The sequence below is a fragment of the Scatophagus argus genome, chromosome 17 (genome assembly GCF_020382885.2).
Source record: "Scatophagus argus isolate fScaArg1 chromosome 17, fScaArg1.pri, whole genome shotgun sequence".
Classification (NCBI taxonomy): Eukaryota; Metazoa; Chordata; class Actinopteri; family Scatophagidae; genus Scatophagus; species Scatophagus argus.
The window spans coordinates 1,931,798-1,955,900 of record NC_058509.1 but is presented as its reverse complement, the minus strand read 5'-3'; the positions used below and the strand labels follow the sequence as shown (position 1 = coordinate 1,955,900).

The window sequence follows — 24,103 nt, the reverse complement described above, 5'->3', positions numbered from 1 at the left end:
TTTGGTTTTGGTTTTCTCTGGTTTTCTCTGGTTCAGAAAAAGTTCTCATGTTTTGTCTGTAGGTGAATCAGTGAAACTTCATCCACTCATCGGCAGCACTGTTGTCCAAATCTCCACATTAAATGCTGGCACTGTGCATTTCTGAAAACCAGGGATTTTGTTTAAACTTTACATTTGTTTAAGTTTACATTTTAAGTTTTATGTTGTGACAAGGCTTTGCTGAAGGTCTAGTTAGGTTAAGGCATTAAAACACTGGGTCGGGCTTTGGAAAGGATCAGGTTTCACCTTAAATGACCCAGTTTATTGTGTTTTTGAAATGGTCTCAGCTCCTGAACATGCAATCTGAACATGAAATGAACGCTTGATGAAATGCTGTTGTGCAGAAACATACAGTGCCAGCATTTTTTCTGGCATCTGGGCTGTGATTGGGTACCTTTTCATCCACGTAGATTCTGTATATTCTACACTTTGGAAATGAAATTGACGAAATTCAAAACGCTCTGCCTGTTTTTCACTTGGCCATTTAGACTGAAGTAACAAAGAAAACGCTGCAGAGTTCAAACTAACTGGTTTGCTGCTGATTTCAGCTTATCACAGAAGTATGTGAAAGGATTTGAAACCGATATGTGAGCCCAGGTGCACACTGCTAACCATAGCCGTCCACTTTATGCACATGTATTAACTCAAAACCCTCTGCTCTCTGTACAAAGACTGGAGAGTTTAAGTATTCATTTGTAAATATGTATTTTTAAACAGAGTACTATTTATATGTTGACTTGCACGTTCATACGTGTGTTGCGATTATTTTTCCTTTTGGGGTGCACACGTTTGATTATTTTTAGAGAAACGGAGTCTTGCTGACTCGTTCGTTTCACCTCATGTCTTTCTCATCGCTCAGCTGTTTGTCCACGTGCCTGATCAGATCGCACTGTCGATAGAAGTTTTGTCGGGTTTTTCGTCGTCCTTCTCTAACTTCTAAATATTCTTGCCTAAAATCATGTCTTTTTCTGAAATAAATCTTGTTGTTTGACAGACTGGGAGAAAAACGTCCTTAATGCTTTGGCTGCTGTGATCTTCGCTTTGTCTGTTTTCCTGTTTGTTTGGTCCTGGTCTGTGTGTGAAACTAAATGTACTGAGTGTACTGTATGTTTGGGTATCATGTACTGTAAGTCTGCTATTCGTGCCTCTCTGCATCTCACGCACCCACAGACTGTTATCTGATGTGTGTGTTTGTGAGAAAGCCTCCCTCTGCTTCTGTGTGTAGGATGAAATCACTCCCTTATTCACCTGATGATACACACTCAACGGGTTTGTCTATCAGGTCACGTAACTCTTATTTACACACCTGAAGTAGTGCACATCTGGAATTCAGACACTCAGAAACAAACTGCATGTTTTCCCGTTTTAATGATTAAGACTCCATCAGATGATGTTTAGGGATTCAGAAACACCTTAAGTGAGTGATTAGTTTTCTGTGACGTGATGGAGATGAACCGTCCAGTGTGAACATCCAGGCTTTGTTTGTTTGTTTGGCCACAGCAGCGATGCATCCCAACTGTTTTTTATGTTTCACTTGTGTTTGTACTGCACATACCAGATATAAAGTTGTTAAATAAAATATTCATCGTGTAACAGGACGCGCTGTGAATGTGTGCAATCAATTAAACTGCTGTGTTCTGTGTTGAAGTAAATGTACTGTACATTACAGGCAGTGGAACTCAGCTATCAGTTCTCACAAAGACATGGACGTTTACCACATGCAGGCTAACAAAAGACACTGAAGTTGCATCATGGGAAGTGTAGGAATTGTTTATCTTCTTTTAGCGCTCCTTTAAAATCCTCTCACAAACTGAACAAATTTGATAAAATTGCAGGTTGTGTTAAAAAATGTGAAATTTTACAGTCAAGCTGGTCATCAATTTAATGTGATATGATTCAAAATTAGGACTGAGGACATGATGGTAGTGACACAAACACATTTCTTGGGTCAGACGTTCACAGTCCTGCCTCCGTCCAGACATTAATGACAATACACTTCAGCTCCACACGTAACGTACATGTGACATGTTTTCCTAAATATATGGAGAGCAGCAAATCCGAGAAGTATGAAAAACATGTAAACCATGTTCATTTAGGAAAAAACTAGAAACTGGAGCAGGTTTTGTGAGTACAACAGATCATACATTTTGGGTGAATTAATTTCAGGACATTTAGTGGTAGAGAAAAGGCAGCGTATGAACTGACTGATTTAACTGTAGATCCTGATACACATGAGACGGGTGGAGAAGGTGTGTGTGTGCCCCCCCACGCTCACACACACTCACACACACACACACACACACACACGCGCGCAGCCCTGCTGCTCCGTCATCCCGTCGCGCCGGAAAAGGCCGAGCAGCAGGAAAAAGGGAGGCGTTGCCCTCCAACAACACATCAGCTGCAAATTTATGCAAAACAGTGAAAGCGCTGCTGCTGCTGCTGCTGAGCCGCCGTCCTGCACTGCCGAGAAGAAAAGAGCAACGACGGCAGGCGCCAGAGGCCGCTCAGCCGTCCGGACTCGTCTTACAGCAGGGCAGCCTGTGCAGGAGGAGGCTGAGAATCCCGGACCGGTGACGGTAAGGACCGACCGAGAGACCCCCCCCCCTGCTCCCCTTCCCTCCCCTCCTCCTTTAGCCAGACAGCGGCGGCTAACGGGATGCTAAGAGGAGTAGCCTCCGGTGCTCGCAGCACTTAACGGCGGTGTGAAACATGGAGGGCAGCTAGCTAACGTTAGCCCCGTGTGTGCTTGTCAGGTGGTTGGTGCAGCTACAGGGGAAGCTTGTGGAGGATGAAGGTAGCAGCAGACTGCTCGTGCTGGGACAGGATGTGTGTGTGTGTGTGTGTGTGTGTGTGGGAGGAGGGAGGGAGGGGGATGAAAACAGATGTAGGAGCAGATCTAAACAGGTCCGTTAGCCCTGAGTAAGTAAATCAGCCTGGTTCTTTCTTCTCTGGAAAGACAAACTGTGTCTGGAAGATGAACGGAGTTCAAGTCTGGAGGAACTGAAGCAGAGATAAAATGGAGAGGGAAAAGTAGTGGCTCAGTGCTTCCCACATACAGGACCTTTTTGTTGATGTATTTACATTTGTTTTGTTTTTTTGGTTTTGTGACTAGACTCAAGAGTTTTCTCTCTGCTGTGAAGTCTTGCTGTGGTGCGTTCAAGTGCAGTTTAAAGAAAAAAACATCTTTAAAAAAAAGCCTGTGCATTAGTCAGTAGGCCTGTGTTCTTATCCAGAAACTGTCAGTATTGACATGAATCAACCAAGTGCTGCCAACGTGCATTTTTCATCTGCAAAATGTCCCACTCAGTAATTCTTTAGCATGCAAATTTTAGAGATTTTTATGTAAAAGGTTTGTTTATTGTATGTGTTTATTTAAAAAGCAAAACAATATGTTACAGGCCTGAGTTAGGGCCGCCACCACGTTTTCACTGCGTGCTTATTGTGGTCAAAGGAATTCATGATAATGAGATTATTGTGATGTTTATGGAAAATCTGCAGAATGATTTTCTACACACTGGCAGCGACTGGTTGATTACTTTGTCTTAACTTCTGCTTCTTCTTCTTGTCCATGTGTTTCTGATTATACAAGATGCATTACTGTCGCCTGCTGTGAGTGACAATGGAAATGATTTGAGACTTGCTGGGTTATTACACTTACCAACTGCGCATTAACATATTATGGCCGACATCTAGTCTGCAAACGTGGCCAAATGTGAAAAAAATGTCTAGTGTTCAACTTGTGTTTGTCATGCTCCTTTTACATTTCTAAAATGTTTAACCATTGTTTTCATTTATGTTTAACTTCTTATTTAAAAGCCTCTCCGTGCCCGTGTCCAGTGGGTGACCATGTTTTTAATAAGGTGTGAAGTTAGGAAGCCGTTTGTAAGAATTGTCGGGAGGTGCTGCCAGAAAAAATGGGTCATATGTTAAAGAAGAAGAAGAAAAATGTTTGTCTAAAAGTGTTCTTCTCCGTCTGAGCAGGACTTCATCGCTCACCCACTGAAATGTTGAGTCAGTGCTGCACAGCTCAGTGCAGACGTGTGTTTGTCAGGAACACAGACAAAGTGTGGCGTTTGACTGCTGGACGTCTCCTCTGTCTCCTTAGCTGCCATGGAGACGGAGGGAGAGCAGAATCAGCAGGGGGCCTCCACCAATGGGAGCGCTGCGTCTGGGACGAGCTCCCGCCCCTCTCCAATGAATTCCATGTCCCTGTATGAAAGGCAGGCCGTGCAGGTAGGAGTGTGTGTGTGTGTGTGGGAGTGTGTGTGCGTGTGTGAAATGTTTGTTTTCAGTTTGCAGCCTCTCAGTCTGCTCAGATTCTTGCTTTTTTCTCTTGACAACAGCGTCAGAAATGCACGTGAAATAATGAATATTAACTCCAAAACCATTTGTGTTACAAGTTATGATGCGACCTCATTACTGATGTTTACTGCTAACTTATCCCTAAAGCTTCAGTGCACAAGTTAACAGAATGATTACAATGAATGCAATAAATCCAGGAAGCAGTTATGGTTCTGACAGCACATAAAATAACAAAGTCTATTTTGATTTTTTTTTTTTTTCATTTTGTATCCTAATGCTGCCTCAGCTGCATCATGTGAGTGATGTGAGGTTTATTCATCAGCACAGTGAGGAGCTTACAGACCGTCTGCCCCGAAGCAACACAGTACATTTTAATGCATTTTAGATGGAGTTTATTGGCTTTACTGTTCGTTTTTAAATCTCATTTCAAATGAACCGACCTAATGATCGAGACAAGATGTTACAGCTGTTGTCGTGGCTCTGGTTTGGTTATTGAAAATTAAAGTTATACTTAAAATGAAGATATAAATCCACCATCAATAGATTATTGAGAAAATATTCCATCTAATACCAATTTGTTTGTTGTTTTGCACACAAAGATGAATATAATCACCGTGAAGTCAGGTCGGTTTATGTTTCATTTAATTTCATTTTCTCTTTTGTGAAAACATCAGCTTTGACATGACAGAAATGTGGAATTTGGGTTTCAGTTGAAGTGTGATCGGAGCTTGTTAGTGTGCAGAGCGCTTGTTTGTCTTTATGATTTATGCGTAAACTGACGGGCAGGACGTGGTGGAGTGAAGCCGGGAGGTGAAGAGGATTGAGTGACGCTGGGTTGATGGAGGCTCTGTGTAATTTTCCCAGGCTTCTGTCACCCTGTGCAGCCATCTGTCTTTGTCGCCCTGCACGCACTAATGCAGCCCGCCGCGCTCGCTTTCATCCCTCAACTTATTACTGTAGGAGCATCGGCTCATACATCAGGCAGCTGGCAGGAGGCTTCACGCTCTGCAACGGCGTCCCTCCCTCTCTGCTTCCTCTGCCCTCGTTTCTCCTCTTCTTTCTCTCATTTTTCAAGCCATCGCACCCCCGTTCTTCACACATTTTTCTATAAACTTCCTCCTACTTGCCTCCACATCATCCTCTGATTGTTTGCCATCAACTTCTCCATCTTCTGTTTCTTCACTGGTCTCTTTCATCATCCTCCAGTTCATCCTTCTTGCTTCCTCTCTCTTTCTTCTTCTTGTCTTCCCTTCCTCTCTCTCTTATCTCTTATTCCTCTGTAGCTTTGCTGCCCCTTGTTTTTCACTTGTCTCCACTCGTCCCCCCTCCAGGCCCTGCAGGCGTTACAAAGGCAGCCTAATGCAGCTCAGTACTTCCAGCAGCTCATGCTACAGCAGCAGATCAACAACGCCCAGCTGCAGAACCTGGCCGCCGTGCAGCAGGTAAAGGTGTGTGTATGCTGCCTGAATATATGGCAAGTTATCGTGGCAGGTTTATTTATGCTGAGAGATTCACAAAGGACAGGAGAAAATTGGAGGAAGTCAGAATACAAGATGAGGAAGACTTTGATCTTTGATCTAATAAATCTGAAAACACAGAACGAAATGAAACAGCAGCTTCCTAATAAACAACAGGATGCACAAAGAAGAAGCAAAAGCAGACTGAGTCTGGTCGTTTCAGCTGGGAGATGATTGCAAGTTTCACAAGTTCTCTTAGTGTTTAGTCTAATAAGTAAACAGAATTAACTCACAAAATGTTGGTGCAGCTGCAGGGGAAATGGTGGTGCGCCTCTTCATAGATAGAAAAATACAAGCGTACACGTTCTGAGCTCAAGGTTCTCTCTTTCACTGAACTAAGACGAGCTGAACTGCCATGTTAACTCATCATAAGACTCACTTGATTCAAACGAGACATAAACGAAATAAAACTCACCAACCTGTTTTGGTTTGTCTTTCCACGATCATCTCTAGTTTGGGTGAAATAAATCTTGAATACGCCAACTTGTCTTCTTCCAGGCTACTCTGGCAGCCAGCCGTCAGTCCAGTCCTTCCAGCAGCAGCTCTTCTCAGACCACCAGCACCACAGCTGTATGTACTGTTTTCGTGGTTGCACCAAAATGGCTGCCCTATGGTCCATACAAGCAAACAGTTTTGTTTTCAGCACTTTTCCCTGTTTGACCTTTTAAGTTATGCATAACTTAAAAGACATTCACCACACTGACGTCACTCACTTCTTATCATTTGACAGGCCAGTGTAACATCTGGATCAGGGTCCACAACCAGCACTCGTCCCATGGGCGCCTCGACTACGTCCACAATCAGCCAATCAGTGCTGCTGAGTGGGACGGCAGGGGGGCAGGGACAAATGTATCTGAGAGTGAGTTTCGCCGGAACATCATTTTCAAGTATTGGTATGCAGGCAGGAGAAGTTTGTTTTGCTCATTTTGTAGCAGTTTGAAGTGAATCGCTGTGTGTCCTGTGCCACATTAACCCGAGGATGACTGACTCCAGCGTGTGTTTGATGGCTGTCCCGTCGTCCTGCAGGTCAACCGGTCCCTGAGGGCCCCCATCTCCTCGCAGCTCATCTTTATGCCTGGCAGCACAGCAACCGCTGCCGTGGCAACCGTCACTCAGCAGCCACAGGCTCAGCCACAGGAAGTAACACCAACTTCCTCTTCCAGCAGCCAATCAGATAATGACCAGGTTTGTGGAACGATGGTTTGAGGAGAAGACCGACTTTGTATTTTCAGTCCACCTCACACCACACTGATTCCCTGCCACGGACTGCTCGTCATATTTCTTCTTCCTCTCCCTCCTCGTCTCCAGGTGCAGAATCTAGCCATGCGAGGAGTCTGCAGTACCAAAGGAGTCGGTGTTAAGACTGAGGCTCCAGAGAGGAGTGACTCAGGTAGGGAGGAAAGGAACCTGCTAATCTTCTGGGAATGTTCACGAGTTGTTGGAGAGCAAAACAAAGTTTAACTTGCGTTCATCAGGTGGCCAGAAACACGACTCCAAATCAGTGTTGCTCTTCATCAGCTGAGTGTGTAAATGTGTCTGCTCGCCACATCGTTTTTATGAAGTGATAATATGCCAGTATGGTGTGTGTAGCTTCTTTTTATTGCCTGCATGGTGCCAAAAATTCAGTTAATGCTGAATGCTTAATTTTTTCAGCTGCCTACTCCCTGGTCCAGCCCTCTCATCAGTCAAACTCCCAGTCCCCCACCAAGCCGAGCCAGCCTCAGCCCCAGCCACCCCACATCAAAATCCCCACGTACCCTCAACCCACCAACCTCAAAGCCCACCCGTCCTCCTCCTCCGGTGTCTCCTCGTCGTCCTCCATCCCTCTCTCCCAGCTCCTGCTTCACGGAACCCGGACTCTCACCACAGGAACTACGGCTCCCACGGCAGCACACACTTTGGTCCTGACGTCCAGCGCGGCATCCCAGCCCCACGGGTATCCTGTTGGCACGGCGACCATCAAACCAGCAGTCAATGCTCAGACCCTGGTGGTGCAGCCTCTGCAGAAGACCTCGCTCAGTGCTGAGAAATCGGGCCACGGCAATGGACCCATCCCCATCCAACCCAAAACTCTGCAGGGACTCCGCCTGCCCCTTCAGCTGCCTTCCAGGAACCCTCCTCCCATCCTGCCTGCCCCACCACCCACCAGCGGCTCCGCCCAGCCCCCCCAGACGCCACACATCCCTGTCCAGATTGTGGGGGCGAGGCAGAGCACACTGGGAAACACCCAGGCTCTGGCTCTGGCCCGAGGCAGCAGCTGCCAGGACGGAGCCGCCGTCCTCAGCAGCTCATCCAGCCTACTCACTATGGTGGCATCCATCGCTTCCAGGGAGGCTGGGGTCATGGGCAGAGGGGTGGGGCTAAAGACGCTTCAGTCGCCCCAGGAGGCCCCCCCGATGGCTCAGGTCTCTCAGGTGCATCCGCATCAAAGCTCTGGACAGAGTCAGAATGGACCCCTGGCTTTGAGCCCTGCCTCCTCCCAGTCCCCCACTGTTTCCTCTCCAACCGCCTCGATGTCTCGCTCCTCCCTCTCCCTCCCCCTGGCGACAGAAGAGCAGAGAGGAGCAGCACCTGGTGTGACCACCAATGGAGACTCGTCGGGAAGCCAGACACCACAGGTGAGCGGATTAGTGTTAATTGGTCAAGATTAAATACACTCCTCTGTTTTTAAAGCTTCATGTACAAGGGTGCCAGACACCCTACAGAGTCTTAAACCGTCTGCGGTAAACATGTACGGAAGCTGTGACAGTCCAAAGTACATAAATTGTGTGTTAACAAGCCATGGTAACATTACTGCCACGCGTGGTGTTTGAAGTTGCACTTTTGTCTTCTGTTTTGTCTCCCCATCTGTTCGTCTCTTTAAACTGATGTGTTTTTTTAGGGAAAGCAGCTGACTGGCCCAGTAAAACGAAAATCCGACTCTAATTCAGCCAATGACGAGGACGGCCCCTCCCCTCCGCGGCTCCAACCAGTCAGAGATCTCGCCTCAGCCCTCCCAACCAATCCAGTCGAAGCAGGTAACAACACAGACGTTTCATCTCCAAAGCCTGTGGGTTATATTTAGGTTACACATCTCTTTTTTTTTACTGCTCCTCTCTTTTCTCCCTCCTCACCTCCCCTTCCCAGACTCTGGTGCTCCTCCGCCGGCCTCCTCCTCTCCCTCCCCAGTCATGGCGGTGTCTCGTGGGGTCGGCGTCCAGGGGGAGAGGGCCCCTCCCCCTCAAGCTGTGGTTAAACCTAACGTCCTTACACACCTCATAGAGGGGTTTGTTATCCAGGAAGGGGCGGAGCCTTTTCCGGTGAGTACCTGGGATTTGTGGGTTTTATTATCAGTCTGCTGGTCACCTGCCTCATCTTTTACTGGTTTTTGTGTTTTGTTGACAGGTATGTGGCTCAGTTAAGGACTCAGCGGGTGAGGATTTAACTAATGACAGTCCAGACACTAACCAATCAGAGACGGTTACGACAGCGACAGGTAACAGTCACACCGTTGTGCTGCCATCTAGACATGTTTGAGGGTAGAGAATTGCAGTTTTCCTTAAACTCAGACTCCCAAGTGAGAAACATGGTCAGTGTAGTGTCGGACGCTTTAGTCGCTGCTGGCTGCTAATTAGCTTGAATGTTTTGACGTGTAAAAACAATACTCAGTCTGATCCATAGATTTATAATGGAACCAGACACCAGATGCTAAAAAAGTTTTCTACGTTCTTGGTTTACTTCCTGGTTATGTGGCCCAATGACTCAGTTGATGATGTCCGGTATTGATTTTTTTCCAGCGGACACAAGTGGCCTCTGGGAAGAATTTGAAGCTAGGCAATACAACATGATAGCCGTGCAACACAATCGCTGACGTACAAATTCATAGAAATGATTTACCGTCTGCCCTGTTTCTCCCCTCAGTGCTGAAGTGTGAGTACTGTAAAAACTTTGCTCCTGCCAGCCAGTTCAGAGGCACCAAAAGGTTCTGCTCCATGTCTTGTGCCAAGAGGTACTTCAACATGCATGAAATATAATACGTGCAGCAGAAGCCATGTTAGAACCAAAGCCCTGCACTGCTGAGGGCTGCAGCCACTGCAGCCTTTCCTCTGTCACGTTTTAAACAGAATAAAATGTTTAATGTTTGTTCCCACAAAGTGGTGACTGGGGACAGTTTGACAGCAGGCTGGGAGTTCTCAGGTGGCTGCTGCTGCATATTCCACAGCATGTATGTCGTCTGTTGTCGTGTCTTGTGTGTATGTTTGAATACTCTGACCCTCCATCCACTGTACTAAACCAATGTGTGTTTACATGTCCAGCTGCAGCACAGTTAGTTCTGTTTTTTTCTCTTTTGAATTGTTTCCATATTAAAATGTACGTTGTATTTACTGTGTTTCACTATATAAACAATGCCCTGTCTGCATTGTTTGGAGCAGCATATGATTTTACATTTTCTGCTCGTGCTTTGCATTCGTCCCTTTGCCCACTACGCATGTATAGACTCCATATACCGCGTATGGTGCAAAGAGATAAAAACTGTATGTGTTGCTCATCTTGGCTTCAGTACCGTATATGTCACTCTTTGTCTACGATACAGTATGTATTGGTTCCCCAGGTACAACGTCAGCTTCAGGCAGCCCTTCTGCATGCGGCAGGGTCAGGGTCAAGGTCAAGGTCACGCTCCAGATCAGGATCAAGGCCAAGGTCACTTGTCCAACTCAGACGACGAGGGTGGAATTACCAGGCGGAGGGTTCCCCGCAGGACTAGCTCAGAAATAGCCAGTGCCAAGATAGCAGGGAGACCCATACCTGTTAAGGTGAGAACGAACCGAACATTTCAGACATGGATCCAAAGAAACAACGGAAAATCAGTTTGTTATTTTAAGGTTTTGAAAGGTCTGGTAGTTGGGGGAAATCAACCAAAGTATAACTGATTTCAGATCAGTCCAGCTCTTTCAGTGAATTGGAAATAAACTGCAACATTCAAACATGAAATGGTTTTCCTTAAAATACAAGGCTGAAAATTGACTTGTTTAGAATATCCTTGTATGCTGCAGCGTTAAACTTTCCCTTAATGTTAACTAAGATCCCCAAACCATTAAAAGCAGCACTGTGCCAGTGTACAGGGAAGGCAGTCCACACAGTGAAGTGAAAATGCACAAAACCACAACACATATGAACATGTTATCACGTAGAAACGGTAGGAGGTGCGTATTTTGAGAAACAGCTTTCATCTTTCATTCATACGTTCAGTTTGTCTGCCCCCTAGTGGCCACAAGATGGCACAGCTGATTTTACAACCAAAGCTCTTAGCTCGAATCACTCTTTCACCTTCTCTCTGTGATGCTGCCAAACTCGTCAGGGGTTTTCATTTGAACAATGACATTTTTCTTTTTTTTATGTACATACAGAATGTCATTTTATTTTTAGTGTTGTTTTTCAAACTGGGAAACTGCTGAGCCAGTTTAAGGCCTTGCTCACGGGTTCCTCCGCCTTTGGTCCTCCCCGCAGTGCCGTTCAGAGTCCAGCCATTCAGATGAGGAGTCCAGCGGAGAGGAGGATGAAGATGACCCCATGTCCCTCTCGCCCGCCTCCTCAGCCTCCTGCCACCAGCCGCCTCTTCCGCTCCCCCCAGAGAGCTCTGCACCCAGCTGCCTGCCCGCCAGCCCGGGCCAGTGGAGCGTGGAGGAAGTGTCGCAGTTTATTTCCTCTCTACAAGGTTGGAAGATCTTTACAGTAGAAAAGAAGCATTCTAGTAATGTCCTCTGTGGAGATGAAAACAGTGTCTGTTTAAAGGGACAGTTCACCCCAAAACCAAACATACATACTTACCTGTAGTGCTGCTTATAAATCTACATGGTTTTGGTGTGAGTTGCAGAGTTTTGGAGATGTCAGCTGTAGAGATGTAAATTCCTGCTCTTTTCTTGTTTTCTGTATGTGCCTCATTTTTTGTTTCTCCTTTATCTACCATTGACTCCATTGCCCTTTTCCTTCTTGTGTCTGTTTTCTATTTTATCCCCCCTATATTTCTTTCACTGTTTATATTCCTCTTCCTCCTCTTTGCAGGCTGCGAGGAGTTGGCGTCCCAGTTCCTGTCGCAGGAGATTGACGGACAGGCCCTGCTGCTGCTGAAGGAGGAGCATCTCATGTCCACCATGAACATCAAGCTAGGTCCTGCCCTCAAGATCTGCGCCCACATTAACAACCTGAGAGACTGATGTCAGTGTTTCCATAAACCCCCCATGTTCAAAGTCAAGCCCTGGGCATTTACCCCAAACTCCTGGTCCACATCCCCGGTGAGATTTGGAACCAGAGCAGTGGAATGTCTGAGGTACAGTTCATTTTTAAAACGAAGCCAAGGCTCTTCAGCCCTAACCAGGGCTGCAGCACTTGAATCTGTTGTCGTTTTTGTCTGCTCTTCAACTTCAAATGTTGCTCCTGCACAGGAGTGTTGTTATAGTTCCAGTAATGTTCTTTGCAAATCTGTCACGTCCGTGTACATGTGGCAAAATATGGAAGACTACCGACCATGTGAAGGTACGTGTTCCCTAAAAGGCTGTTTCTGCACAGAATCGGTCAGAAAAAGTTCTTACCAAGTGAGTTCGTTTTGCTTTTAGATGCACAGTTTCAGTCTTGCATTGGAAAATGCACAAGCGAAGGTTTTGAATGTATTTTCAATGCAGAAATCACGTGAATTGTGCATTGAGGGTTAGGAGTTGCACAGGATTCCCACCTTTTGAGTTCTGTACAAACACGGCTGCCTTTTTCACAGGCTTTGGCTTTGCTTGTGCTCGTGTGTGTCAGTGTTGTTGTCACACTTCATATTTCCGCATTCACCAAGGGAATTTGCAGATGAATACACGACCACTTGTTCATTATGTCATACTGTACAGGACAAGTGCAGTTCTTTTGACTTTGAAATTTACTGAGGATGCATTTTTCTTGTCTTTGGTAAGAAAGTTGGATCTCATCTAGTCGAACACTTGAGGGTTTTGATTACAGCTCTTCACCTGATTTGAGTCACAATCAGCACAGAATTAGGACAGAAATACAGTAAAGAAACACATACTGAATTCAATAGCTACATAAAATGTATGTATCAGTCAGTTTCATTTTGACAAAATGTAAGTTTTATTTTCATTTATAACTGTAATGTTATTTATGCAAAAGAGAAATTCCTGTTTTCAAGATTATGATCATTTTCTAAGAATAGGCCTCATCATTTTTAAATGGAGGTACCTTTAATTTGAAAGTGGCTCTACAGTTAACAGGGTACAGTTAAAGTACAGGGTACAGACTGCAGGGACAAACCCAGAGAGTGTTTCACACTTCAAGTGAGGCAAGAAATACCGCAAAAATACTGATATGGCATATAATTTTCTCACATTTCTACCATATTTTTACATGAAGAGTGCGTCAACAGTTATTAAGACACTACTGCAAAATGCTTTTCCAAAACCGTTTTCACTCAGTGTCTTGAGGAGATACTTTCAAAGTTTTTTAACAGACTGTTGACTTTACTCTTTAAAAGATTAAAATCTGCAAAATGCTGAGTGTTTTGTTCCATCGGGCAATTTTCAAAGTTGCCCCTTTTTTTCCAATGTTACCACCAGCTGCTCCTGATCAAGCATGTGAATGAGTGAAGGGTACAACGTCAGGGGCTTGATTTTGTGAAGTTACATGAAGTTTAAAAGAAATACTGAAGCAGATGAAGAATGAAAGTTGAAGGCAAAATGTCACAATAAGCTGTTGGTTTGAAGCATCTTGAAGCTTCATTCATGAACAAAACCTGAAAGCCCGTGAGGAGAAACGGGCTGGCGGCCACATGTTGGACCTATGTGGATGGATGAGCGTGTGAATGAGGAAACCTGAGAGTATGCTGTAATAAGTGTAAAACTTGCCTTTATATTTAAATGCACATTTGTTTGCTGGACTGCCTTGTTTAAGCTTTTTACCGTAGGAGTTTTCTCATGTTATCTCTCTGTGAACCTTGTGGCCTTTCTTACTAGTCTCTACAATAGGTTTAGATGAGGACTGTCTGTTTTTTAACTGCTTTTCATATCATTCCTTGTTTTATATTAGTGCTTACTTTTTTACAACTGTTATTTCGAGCAATGCCTTTCCCAAACAGCGTGACTGAGTAGTAGCGACTTCGATCAAAGAAACTTGCTGTCTTCCTCATAGCTTTGTCACATAGTGTGGAACTTCTCGCAGTATTTACCCTTCTAGCTATCTTTGGCTTTATTGTTAGTGACTGTGGCAATTACAGTATTTTCTTTCAAGGATAATAATCTTTGATAGCTGTGTGTTTATATGTCATAGTCTCCCCAGGATTCTGGAGTGAAGGATTATTGTGAAGACCAAAAAACCATGCATTATAAGTGACGTGAGCCACAGTTTTTGCATCAAATCGCTGCACTTCTGCAGTGATTGCCGGACTCACCTTTGTTAAAAAGCAGACTGCTGCGACTTTGTTCATTAAATCATTGCTATTAAGTGAAGCCTTTTTAAAAAAAAGAAAAAAGAAAAAGCTACTCCAGAATCAAAATGTGTTTGCTTGTAGTAAACAAACAAAAAAAATCTTGGCTTGGCTTGGGACTGGGTTTGAAATGGAGAGGCTAACGCTATCATGCAAATAAATAATCAAGGAGCTGTTTTAAAACTGAGGCGTCTGTGTCGTTTTTTTCTGACATGCAACCGAACTGACTAACAGATGATTTCTTGTTTTACAGTGTTTTGATTTTATATTTGCATGTCAAACTTGGCGTGTGAGAGGTAACAACAACGAGTTCTGGTGAGTTGAAGGAAATACAAATAAATGCTGCGACACGAGGCTTTAAACTGAAATTGCGAGTTGAAGTGAGAAGGCCGAGAGCTAACAAAATGGTGACAAAAGTGACAAACGGTGCATTTAGTTGACCACTGCAACTCAGAAAGATTGAAGTAGGATTCAGAAAGGACTCAATATTTTCTCTGGTAAAGACTGAACAGTTCACCTCCCAAAAAGAACTCTTTTTTTATTCTGTCTGACTTTTTGGTTGGAGTCATTTGATGCCAACACGGATCATCAAGAGGTTCAGTACGCATTTGAATATACTGTATGTCTGACACCATGCAGCTGCAGGTGAAGCGTGCAGGTGCAGAAGAAAGAGTCAGCGTTCACCATTTAATGGTCGATAGGGAAGGTCCAGCGCTGCAGAGCAGTGTTCTGCCCTTTCACAGCACACCCCAGCGTCCTAATGCCTCTGAGAAGCCCCGTACATTAACGGATCCCTCATTCTGTAGCTGTCCGTGGTCCTTCATGGAAAACAAATCTGGCCGAAGGGCGGCAACAACAGCGCCAATGCAGTCCTGACTGATGGCATCATCAGCCAATCAGAGCACAGCATAGTTGTATGCCTCTCCATATCCCGCCTCCCTCAGGTATTTCCCGATGTCCAGTGGCTCGGGCACTCTGAGAACTGTCCTACCATTGGCTGATTTCTCTCCGGCCTGAAGTTTTCCGATTAGCTCCGACATTGAAAGGCGTTCGTGTGCGTTCCAATGGCAGCAAGACCTGATGATGGAGTACCTGCAGACCAGGTAAAACATATTTAAACTGATGTTCATTCAAAAAATTATACATTTATGGTCTCGGGCTTAGAGTAGAAACGTACCGTGAACACTGGCATTGTTGTTAGCCATTGGAGCTAGTTTTTCGCTGATGTAAAAAAAGTTATCTAAGTTACCATTATTTTATCTATAGCTTAGCTACTTGAGCAAATATGTTTGGGTTTTGTTTGAGAGAGTCGTTATAGTTAAAGCAGGTTTGTAATTAGCCTCGGCTAAATAAAAAAAACACTGAAACTAAATTAGGCTGCCATTCTCGTTAAGTTTGACATTAATTTAGCCAACGTCACTGGGTAGTTTGCTAGCTAAAGTTAACTCCCGCTAAGTTCTGTGTTCTCGTTTGATCTGCTTGCCCAAGCAGTTAATTTGTATCCTGTAATGGACGGCTGTTTTTACGTGAACGAGTTTGAGGTGGAAACAGGATATTGTGAACAAGAGCAAATAAAAAGCATTCCTGCCATCTTTTGTCACATGGGTTGGACTCAGACTGATACAACAGTGTTGTATCAGCCTATGAAAGGTTCCCTCCATCTTCTGCTGTTTGTCTTACAGTGTGTTGGAGCAGTTGGCAGGCCGTTTGAGCTGCTTTCCTCTTTGTAGATACTGCAGAAGTTCAGTCGCCATGATCTGAGCAAACGGTGGGTCACCTGTATGCATGGGATTATTGAATGTTGGATTAAAATCTCTTTACTTAACAAATATGCACGTGAAAGGTCTAAGCAAATACTCATCTATATTTCTTAAAAAAACTTATGTACTTTCAAAGTGGCTCAAAGTGTAAAATTCTAACAATTACTTAAATTTTCTATTGTTCAATAATGTAATTCGTGAATTAAACTCCTCCTTTAGTTATGTCTAACATTTCAAAAGGCCTACCCAGTGTGACCATCTCATAGAGCAGGATACCGAAAGACCATCTGTCAAAAAGACAAGGACACAACGTCTCAGGTTAAACTGTATCAAGTCCATAGGCGTGTATTCAAATAGGAAAAGCATACTTTACATCAGAGTCAACATTTACAACATTTTCAAACACACAAATTGTTCATTAAAATAAACCGTGTGGCAGAATTGAAGTGGCTGCTTAAAACACCTTCGAAACTTTCAGTACCCAAACCTGGTTGGATTGATTTGGTGATTGTTGTGCTTTTTCTTTCAGCTCACTTTAAAAAAATCTAACTGATCTCAGTATCTGAATTGGACTGTCATGTATACATTTAAAAATGTGCTATTTCTTACACATCAGTTCAGTCAGTTTCAGCTTAAGTGGGATGATGATCAGGTTTCCTCTTTGGTGACGCTATCTGGGACATTTCGGTGATGTGCTTTATATACATCATCTTCACTGGGTTATTTAATATTCACACAGAGAACTTGGACACTCACACATCACTGCTCTGACTGATTCCTCTCCTGGCCAGCACTTCAGGTGCCTGCCACTTCCTCATCTCCATGTCCTCTGCCTCCCCCGGTGAAGTGGCGTGTACTCTCCTGCGGTGTGCTGAGCCCAAACCCCACAGCTTCGCTGTCAGATCTCCACCAACCAGAACACTGCGAGCTCCCACGTTGCCATGGATGCAACCCTGACTGTGCAGGTACTCCTTGAAGTTGTTCAGATACACACAAGTTAATAAGAGGGATGCTAGAAATGCAGACACTTTGGACCTGACTGTGAAGTAGCAGAAAAATTCTGCTCTCTGATGGTACTGCAATTGAATTTAACCTGAAGAATGAGAGTACTTCTTTTTGCTTCAAAATTTGGGGAAAACCGAGGGATGGAAAGAAATAAGCAGAGAGAGATACTTTTGCTTGCCACCAAATAATAATAAATTAGGATACAGATAAATAAACCGGAAGAAAGAGTGAGGTGAGAGAGACAGACAGCAGTTAAACCAACCAGAGCAGAGGCCACTTGTCCTGCCATGGTGAAGATCCTCTTCTCAGTCATGTCACATGAAGTCTCCAAACCCAAGTTATCCTTCAGTAACAGAGAAGAAGAAGGCAGAAAAGGGAAAATGGAAATGTTTTTGTCAGACTGTCACACCTGTCTTGTTGGCCTCTGGCTGTTTTCATAACATGGCACGAAACTGTATGCCTGTGTCCTAAAAACAGGAAAACACAATGTACCTGCTGCTGTCAAGTATGCTGTAGATGTCTCTTTCAGTAGTGGGATGGACTACGCTACACTGCCCCATGGAGGCAAAGAACAGAAATTACAGCTGCATACAATCCACTCTGTGTCATGGAGTTTGGTGAGTAACTGGGATATCTGACAGTCTTTCAAATTTGAAAGGTTTTAAATTGCTTTAGAGGTACATTTTTAAAGGCGTTTCAAAGTTGGCAGACTAACAGAGAATCTTGTTTCAGTGATTATATAAAGTGTTGATACACTGGAAAATGCTTTCCTTTACTGTTATGTTTTCAAGGTTAGGAATATGTACATGTACCGCTATAAAATGCTTGATTTTCAACATAATCTGGTGTCTCATCTACTCATGTAAACCAAGCATGCTAACAGTCCCGTTGTCTTGGTTCTCTCCTGGTGTTGAAATTAGGACATTATTATGATCAAAACATGCAAGTGTCATTATACCATCTAGATTATAATATGCTACACGAGTCTGAAATTTTGGTTTATGTACCTTGGAGGTGCTGAGAGGTGCTCGAATGACTAATAGTATTTAAATATTCAAAGCACTGACAGCTTGACACAAGATTATTCAGTTGCAATGTTGTTAAAGCTGAGTGCAGAGCCTGCAGTTTGTAAACCTGCCTCAGAAACTCTGAATATGTGTGTGATTGTTGTGGTAATTGATTGATTTGCATACCTGTCGACATCTCCACAGGAACCCCAACAGGTCTCTGTGCTGCAGTTCCTCCACCACCATCATGAGCGGCGGCTGCACTGAAACCACACCCAACAGTGCAGGTAGGAAAGGGTGGGGCCCAAGTCCCGACACGAAGGAAGCAAAACCCAGAAAGTGCTGCCTCTCACTGCTGTTTGCTGTTTCTGAGGAAGAGGTTAGGTGACAGAATATGTGTTTCACAGATGCTTCAAAGAGAGACAAAACAAAACTTCTTCAGCCGACATGTAGCGAGCTGTTGGACTCCTGCGTTTCAGGTTCGGCTTTGTGCAGCTCACTTTACCTTTCAGCACCTTTAGGATGACGTCCCTGTTGTCCATGCGGGCTCTGTAGAGGCTGATGGTGTCGTTAGGCTTCACAGAGAATGTCAGTGGCAGAAGAGTGACCTGGCTGAAGGCTCCGTGATGCCTCTCGGTGGACGTCTGTCGCACTGCAGCCAGAGTCGGCCTGACATTCTGCCGCACTGGTTGAACTGACATCGGCAGCTCTTCGTGTTCCAGTGGGTTTATCCCTGGGGGTGCTGTTGAGAGGGAGAGAGAAAGCAATATGCACAGAGCAGAGCGGGACGATAAATCTCTATGTGCAGTTCTTTGGAAGATTTATTCACAATGAAGAACAAGAAGAAAACTGGTCACAAAGCCTTAAGCGTGTTTTCTCACCGTCGATGCCCTGTATGTGATGTCTGTGGCTGCGTTGTCGTGTGTGTCTGTGCGATGAGCTGTGGTAGCGTTGAGGGGATGTGGTCCGTGCCCGCTTCCGTTCAGGACAGTACCTCAGTAAGCACAGGGCCAGTAAGGTGACCAGGCTGGCCAGCAGGAGCAGCGTCGGGACGATGATCACCGCCTGCTCATACTCCCTTACAACTGAGAGAGAGGTTTGTGTGTGAATGACAGATCTAAGAGAGGGAACACATTTTTCAGATCATGTCCCACCGGGATATTTGTGTATATGGTTGGTCTGATTGGGAATACCTTCACACAGCGGGAATGTCTCAGCCGCTTCACTCCTCCAGTCCTCAACCCTCTTTTGGATTGTTTATATGCATTTGTGTGTCAGAGGGATGTTTAAGTATTAAAAGTAGATTCGGTGCTCTGCTTAGGCCACATTGAATGAGTTGACTGTTAAAAAGTCTGCACCTCTCAGGTGTTGACAGGATGTCCTGTCGTAACATGTCAGTATTGGAGTGCAACCATCAATACCCTCATTCTGCAAGATCTGTTTCTTTCAGTGGTACAAGCCAGGTAGCAAAGAGTGGAATGTTAAATTTTAAGGCAGATTTATTTTATATTCACTCAGATATGTGAACAGTGAAATGATCAGTTCTCAGTCAAAAAGTGGAGCTCAGTTACAGCCTAATGATGTAGTTGGACACGTGACTAACTCTTGATAAACTCATCATTTTCTTTCTAGATTTTTGTCTTTATTTTTGTAGTTTTTGTCACTGTGATGAAGAGTTAATCGTGTTATGTGGTTGACTGACTCTGAAACCGCTTCAGTCTTGCTGCGTTGTCACCATGACACAGTTAGATCTTAACTGGTCTGGTCACACTAGGATCAGGGTTACGCTTTGACATTTAGAGAATGAAAGATTCAGACCGTGTTGATTGTTTGGTAACACGCATTTCCCTGTTGTGCCACTGAACCAGCTTCGTCATCCCCGTTTCCACACAACTCAAACAGCGTATTTACACCTTATTAAGCATGTGAATGTTTTCCTGATCACATAAAGCTTTACTACTTATCAGAGTATGTTCACTTTAACTCCTTCATTGATTTCCTTGGAGCTTTTTGTATTGCTTTCATTTGTGTTTTTCATTTTGCCATTTATAATTATGTCTGACCTCTGCTTTGACCCTTCATTGACATGGTGTTCAAATCCAGTGTAAACTGGAAAGAAGAAATGGAAACGTAAAGCCGCTGCTCTGTGTAAACGTGTTCTTCTTGCGGCACATTCTTAGGTGTGGTGAGGGATTTGCAGAATGTCATTAATCATTACTTGTCATTCTCATTACTGACTTGGTTTGAGTGTGAACTTTCAACACTTCCCGTCCACAAAGACTCCGTACCGGTCCAACATTGTCGGCTAGGCTTTAAACATAAGGTGTCTGCTGATACTTGAACAAATGAGAGTGAGTTTAAGTTAATGTTTTGAGTGATTATGCCTGTGTCATATTTCATGTATGGCTCCTGGCAGCTTTATAATGAAGTGCTAACATGTTAAGTTAGCTGAGAGAGGAAGAAAGTGTAGTCCCGTCACAATAAGTGTGTCATCTTCCCACACACATCTTCACCTTATTGTAAATATCTTATGGAGATATCGATGTGTGCACATGACCTCGGACATTAGCCAGTGGAACGTGACCAAAACAGGATTGGAAACATGGTGTTCAACCAAAGCCGCTGATGCTCATGGACATCACGTGCTGTTAGGACACGGTGTGTACATTTCTAGAAAATGTTTAACAATAATGTAGAATTAATTTGATCTGTAGCAAAGCTAAAACGTGCAACATACTGATATGGTTGTTGAAAAGCTTATCTACATAACATAATAGCACAAAGGCTTTCCAGCAGTATCTGTGAGTCAGCAGTTATTACGCCACCTGATTGTGTAAAGACACATCAGTGGCAGGTGGGATGTTGCAACATCTTCGTACACGTCGATGGATAGTTTTGTGGTTAAAATAAATAGCATAAACAATATGTCTTAACTGTAAATTGCAGTTAATTTCACCCTAATGGCTTTGCAACTCTTTGATTGTGAGGATAAATCACCTAGCTGTTAGGTCTCGTATCAGCATGACGTCAGCAGACCGAGGTGGCTGCCTAATAGGATGGTGGAACAACAGGTAACTAGTTAAACTGTTGATTTTTTTTTTCACAGTAGAGGTAAAGGGAAGAGCTGATGTGAGCAGAAGATAACCGAGAAAGGAAGGAATTAGTAAGTAGAGGATAGTGTATGGTGTGGATAAGTGAAGTTGGGTGCCAGTGTTTTCCCATTCATTTTCCTTACAGCTGTTGCTTGTAATATGAGCTACTAGATACTGAAGTCTGGACATGTCTCAGGTTTGAAGAGAACACAGGACAGAATGTGAGGAGGGGGAGACATGAGAGGGGGAGGCTGAGGGAAGGATAGGAAGGCAGAAAGTCCCCCAGATGATGACGACAGCGAGACAGATGAAGAGTGGCAGTCGTGTCCTTACTGCAGAGGTTGTCGTCCGGCGCACACAGATTATCAGCCGTGGAGTTGGATGACATGCTGGAGAGGAAGAGGGGAACACAGATCAGCATTACCTCTGCTCAGCAGCCACTCTAAATCCCACGAGCTTAGATGGAGCATCCGACTCTCTAATTACTCAGTATGCTGCAGTAACCGCTTCAGAGTTTAACTGCTTTAAAGAGAATGTCCAGTGAACACACCCAGAAAGATCTCAACTATGACTGATGAACTGTTGTAACACAAACATAAACCGTGACCTTTTTTACATTCACCCACATGGTAAATATAAGAAAGGAGTGTTAGGCGACTTGTTTCTATGTGTGCTGTAACCTGCTATCAGTTACAAAGATAATAGAGGAGCCGAGATCAGCGTTACCATCTCTCTGCAGTGACCCAAAATCCATAAAAGCCCTGAAAGGGTAACCTGGCATTCAGCAGCCTATTAAAGTTCTCAAATCACACAGACGATCTATACCAGACATATTTTATCCTAACATTTCCCTTCAACTGGTATTTATTCCAAAGGTCTCGCAGCACGTTGTGTTATTTTGTTAACACGTGAAAAGCAAACGCCTTGGCAGAACACAGCGCGAACCAAGGGAAGTGAAATATGATAAAACATGATGTTACAGGGAAATGAGTGTGCACTGAATGGGAGGATGTTTGTGTGCTTACATGCAAATTTCCTCTGAGCACATTTGAGCCTGTACATTTGAACTTAGTTGCCAGATCTCTTCGATCAACTGTACTTTACACTACTGCTAAATCAGGAGGTTAAAAACACAGTGAGGATTAAGGAGGACACTCTGTACGCATACTTTTGTCCCTCTTATTTCTTTAACAAATGAAGCCCAGCCCCAGCTTCAGGTGTACACCACAGGTAGCCTCCTCCCTAAACCTTCTCAGTGCTCGGTCCCAGTATGTAGTTGACAAAGAAACAGAAAGTTCAGGCCAACAGATAGTCCACCGGCATTAAATGTTATCACTGTAGGCAAATATCCAATTGCTCACTGGGTAAGAAAATAAACATTGTTTGACCACAGACAGAAAGAAGGCCTCCTCATTCAGTATGGGTTTACTCTCTTCTTAATGTTAATTTTAGACCTGTTATGAGTTGAATAAAACTATAAGTACACAGAGTTTTTTTAGATAGTGAGTTTGTATTAACTAGCACCACATTTTGAGACTTTGGCAATGAAATATAACAAAGTAGGTAATATTCATTTGTCCCTTGCTTGACTGGTTGTCTTGTCGTGAGAAGGATGAATTGAATTCAAATAATGTCTAAAGAAGTGTTCTCATGCACACCTCGTCCTTTTCTGTCATACAAAGAACATCTTCGCCAAACATGTTAAGACACATGTCATGTACACAACAGGCTGTTTTGGTGACCTAATCAGGTGCTCATTCTTCACAGTGCAGGACAGATACCAAATGTGTTTGTATCTTCATGAATTCTTCATGAGGTAGTAGTACATGTCACGCTCACCTATCAGAGCATGGAAACAGCCTATTATGGAGTGTAGTCTTGGTGTGACACACACACACCTTTTATGAAGTCAGTTGGTATGTAATAAGCATTTTTAAGACAAAACACACACAGACACTGACTAAGGGTGAATGTCGCTGAACTCGTTTGTCTGCATTGTTCTCTCACATTCATATGCGTCAGAAACCCTCCTGCATCAACACACACCTGCATGCACCACACAAGACTGGGCCATCTCACCACACACACACACACACACACACTCAAAAACAGAAACTAAAATATGCTGTTAAAGACACACAGACATACTGTACGTGCCAATGTAAACACACAGCACTGGAAAGTTAAACAGCAATACAGTCTGCTCATACGGTGTGGGGTTGCGTTGGCCTTATTGTCACACAGAAATACTGGACCAAAACACATACATGACAGTGTATGGGATTGCCAATAAGGAGCCGAGAATTTGAACAAATGTATTAAACATTTCAGTAGCAACCTGTTAAGAAATGTGTAAACGTGTAAATCACATCACATAAGAGGGATTTGGCTGCCGTTAACTCGCTGGGTTTCAGTCACTCATTTACAGTGTTTAACTTACTGCAACGGTTTATTCTTCTTCCATCTTACCTGTCCGATGTTCTGGGACTCCTCAGGTGTCAAACTCTGTGCGCTCCTCGTATCCAAAACATACAGTTTGGTGTCCCTGCCAGTAGTAAAAGTGTTGACGCGTCGGACAAATTCAAGTCCACCTTCTCAGGGAGACGCATTTCTGTCAAGGATGTGTGTGAGATAAGAATCTGTGTTTCTGTTTTGCTGTCAGCAGCGTGGTGTGTTTTATCATATGTTTCTTCCCTCTCTGTCTGTCCCTCACTCGGGTTGGCCACACCCACCTCTCCGGCACTTTTTCTTTGTCATGCTTATCACCTGCACACACCTTGCCGTCAGTAGTGCTGTATGTGTTTTTGTCTGTGTGTGTCGTGTTTCCAGACAGCCGACTGAACTTTAGGTTAGCAGGTTAGAAGTTACTTGAGGGGCGACGTGACGCGTCTTTCTGTCAGTCGGCATGTGTTGAATGGTGTATCAA

At 44.1% G+C, this 24,103-nt stretch overlaps 3 protein-coding genes across 8 annotated transcripts in view; 2 read left to right on the top strand and 1 right to left on the bottom strand.

The window, feature by feature from the left end:
• Positions 1-2,352: 2,352 nt before the first annotated feature.
• LOC124074385 (polyhomeotic-like protein 1) lies at positions 2,353-13,384 on the top strand. 6 transcript variants are annotated; one of them, XM_046417263.1, is made up of 15 exons: positions 2,354-2,615; positions 4,145-4,272; positions 5,673-5,789; positions 6,357-6,428; positions 6,589-6,717; positions 6,885-7,043; positions 7,167-7,248; positions 7,512-8,476; positions 8,740-8,875; positions 8,985-9,157; positions 9,243-9,333; positions 9,759-9,846; positions 10,450-10,651; positions 11,346-11,553; positions 11,901-13,384. In XM_046417263.1, exons 2-15 carry the CDS (start codon positions 4,150-4,152, stop codon positions 12,050-12,052), a joined length of 2,697 nt encoding a protein of 898 aa, XP_046273219.1. In that variant the 5' UTR covers positions 2,354-2,615; positions 4,145-4,149; the 3' UTR covers positions 12,053-13,384. The 6 variants fall into 6 exon arrangements, with proteins under 6 accessions (XP_046273221.1, XP_046273219.1, XP_046273216.1 ...); XM_046417260.1 differs by having other exon boundaries at positions 10,432-10,651; XM_046417262.1 differs by having other exon boundaries at positions 2,355-2,615; positions 5,673-5,783; positions 10,432-10,651.
• Positions 12,942-23,873, bottom strand: styk1a (serine/threonine/tyrosine kinase 1a). The gene is made up of 10 exons (XM_046417266.1): positions 23,647-23,873; positions 21,511-21,566; positions 18,967-19,170; positions 18,591-18,827; positions 18,272-18,453; positions 17,341-17,421; positions 16,830-17,044; positions 16,320-16,360; positions 15,994-16,090; positions 12,942-15,405 (listed from the first exon to the last, which is right to left on the bottom strand). The coding sequence occupies exons 2-10, from the start codon at positions 21,563-21,565 to the stop codon at positions 15,210-15,212; spliced, it is 1,308 nt and encodes a 435-aa protein (XP_046273222.1). The 5' UTR covers position 21,566; positions 23,647-23,873; the 3' UTR covers positions 12,942-15,209.
• LOC124074384 (chloride channel protein 1-like) overlaps positions 16,914-24,103 on the top strand; it is a 40,633-nt gene continuing 33,443 nt past the window's right edge. The window contains exons 1-2 of the mRNA XM_046417259.1: positions 16,914-17,038; positions 18,290-18,372. The gene's annotated coding sequence lies outside the window, so the exon portion shown is untranslated. The remainder of the gene's footprint in view (positions 17,039-18,289; positions 18,373-24,103) is intronic.

What these genes read in the sequence shown, in the direction of transcription:
- LOC124074385 (XM_046417260.1), top strand. Translation starts at nt 4,150, where the DNA reads ATGGAGACGGAGGGAGAGCAGAATCAGCAGGGGGCCTCCACCAATGGG. An exon ending in ATGAAAGGCAGGCCGTGCAG is followed by an intron (nt 4,273 to 5,672) that starts GTAGGAGTGTGT and finishes TCCCCCCTCCAG; the next exon opens with GCCCTGCAGGCGTTACAAAG. An exon ending in CGGGAAGCCAGACACCACAG is followed by an intron (nt 8,477 to 8,739) that starts GTGAGCGGATTA and finishes GTGTTTTTTTAG; the next exon opens with GGAAAGCAGCTGACTGGCCC.
- styk1a (XM_046417266.1), bottom strand. Translation starts at nt 21,565, where the DNA reads ATGTCATCCAACTCCACGGCTGATAATCTGTGTGCGCCGGACGACAAC. An exon ending in CATCCTAAAGGTGCTGAAAG is followed by an intron (nt 18,454 to 18,590) that starts GTAAAGTGAGCT and finishes CCTCTTCCTCAG; the next exon opens with AAACAGCAAACAGCAGTGAG. An exon ending in ATCAGTCAGAGCAGTGATGT is followed by an intron (nt 16,361 to 16,829) that starts GTGAGTGTCCAA and finishes TCTTTTTGACAG; the next exon opens with ATGGTCTTTCGGTATCCTGC.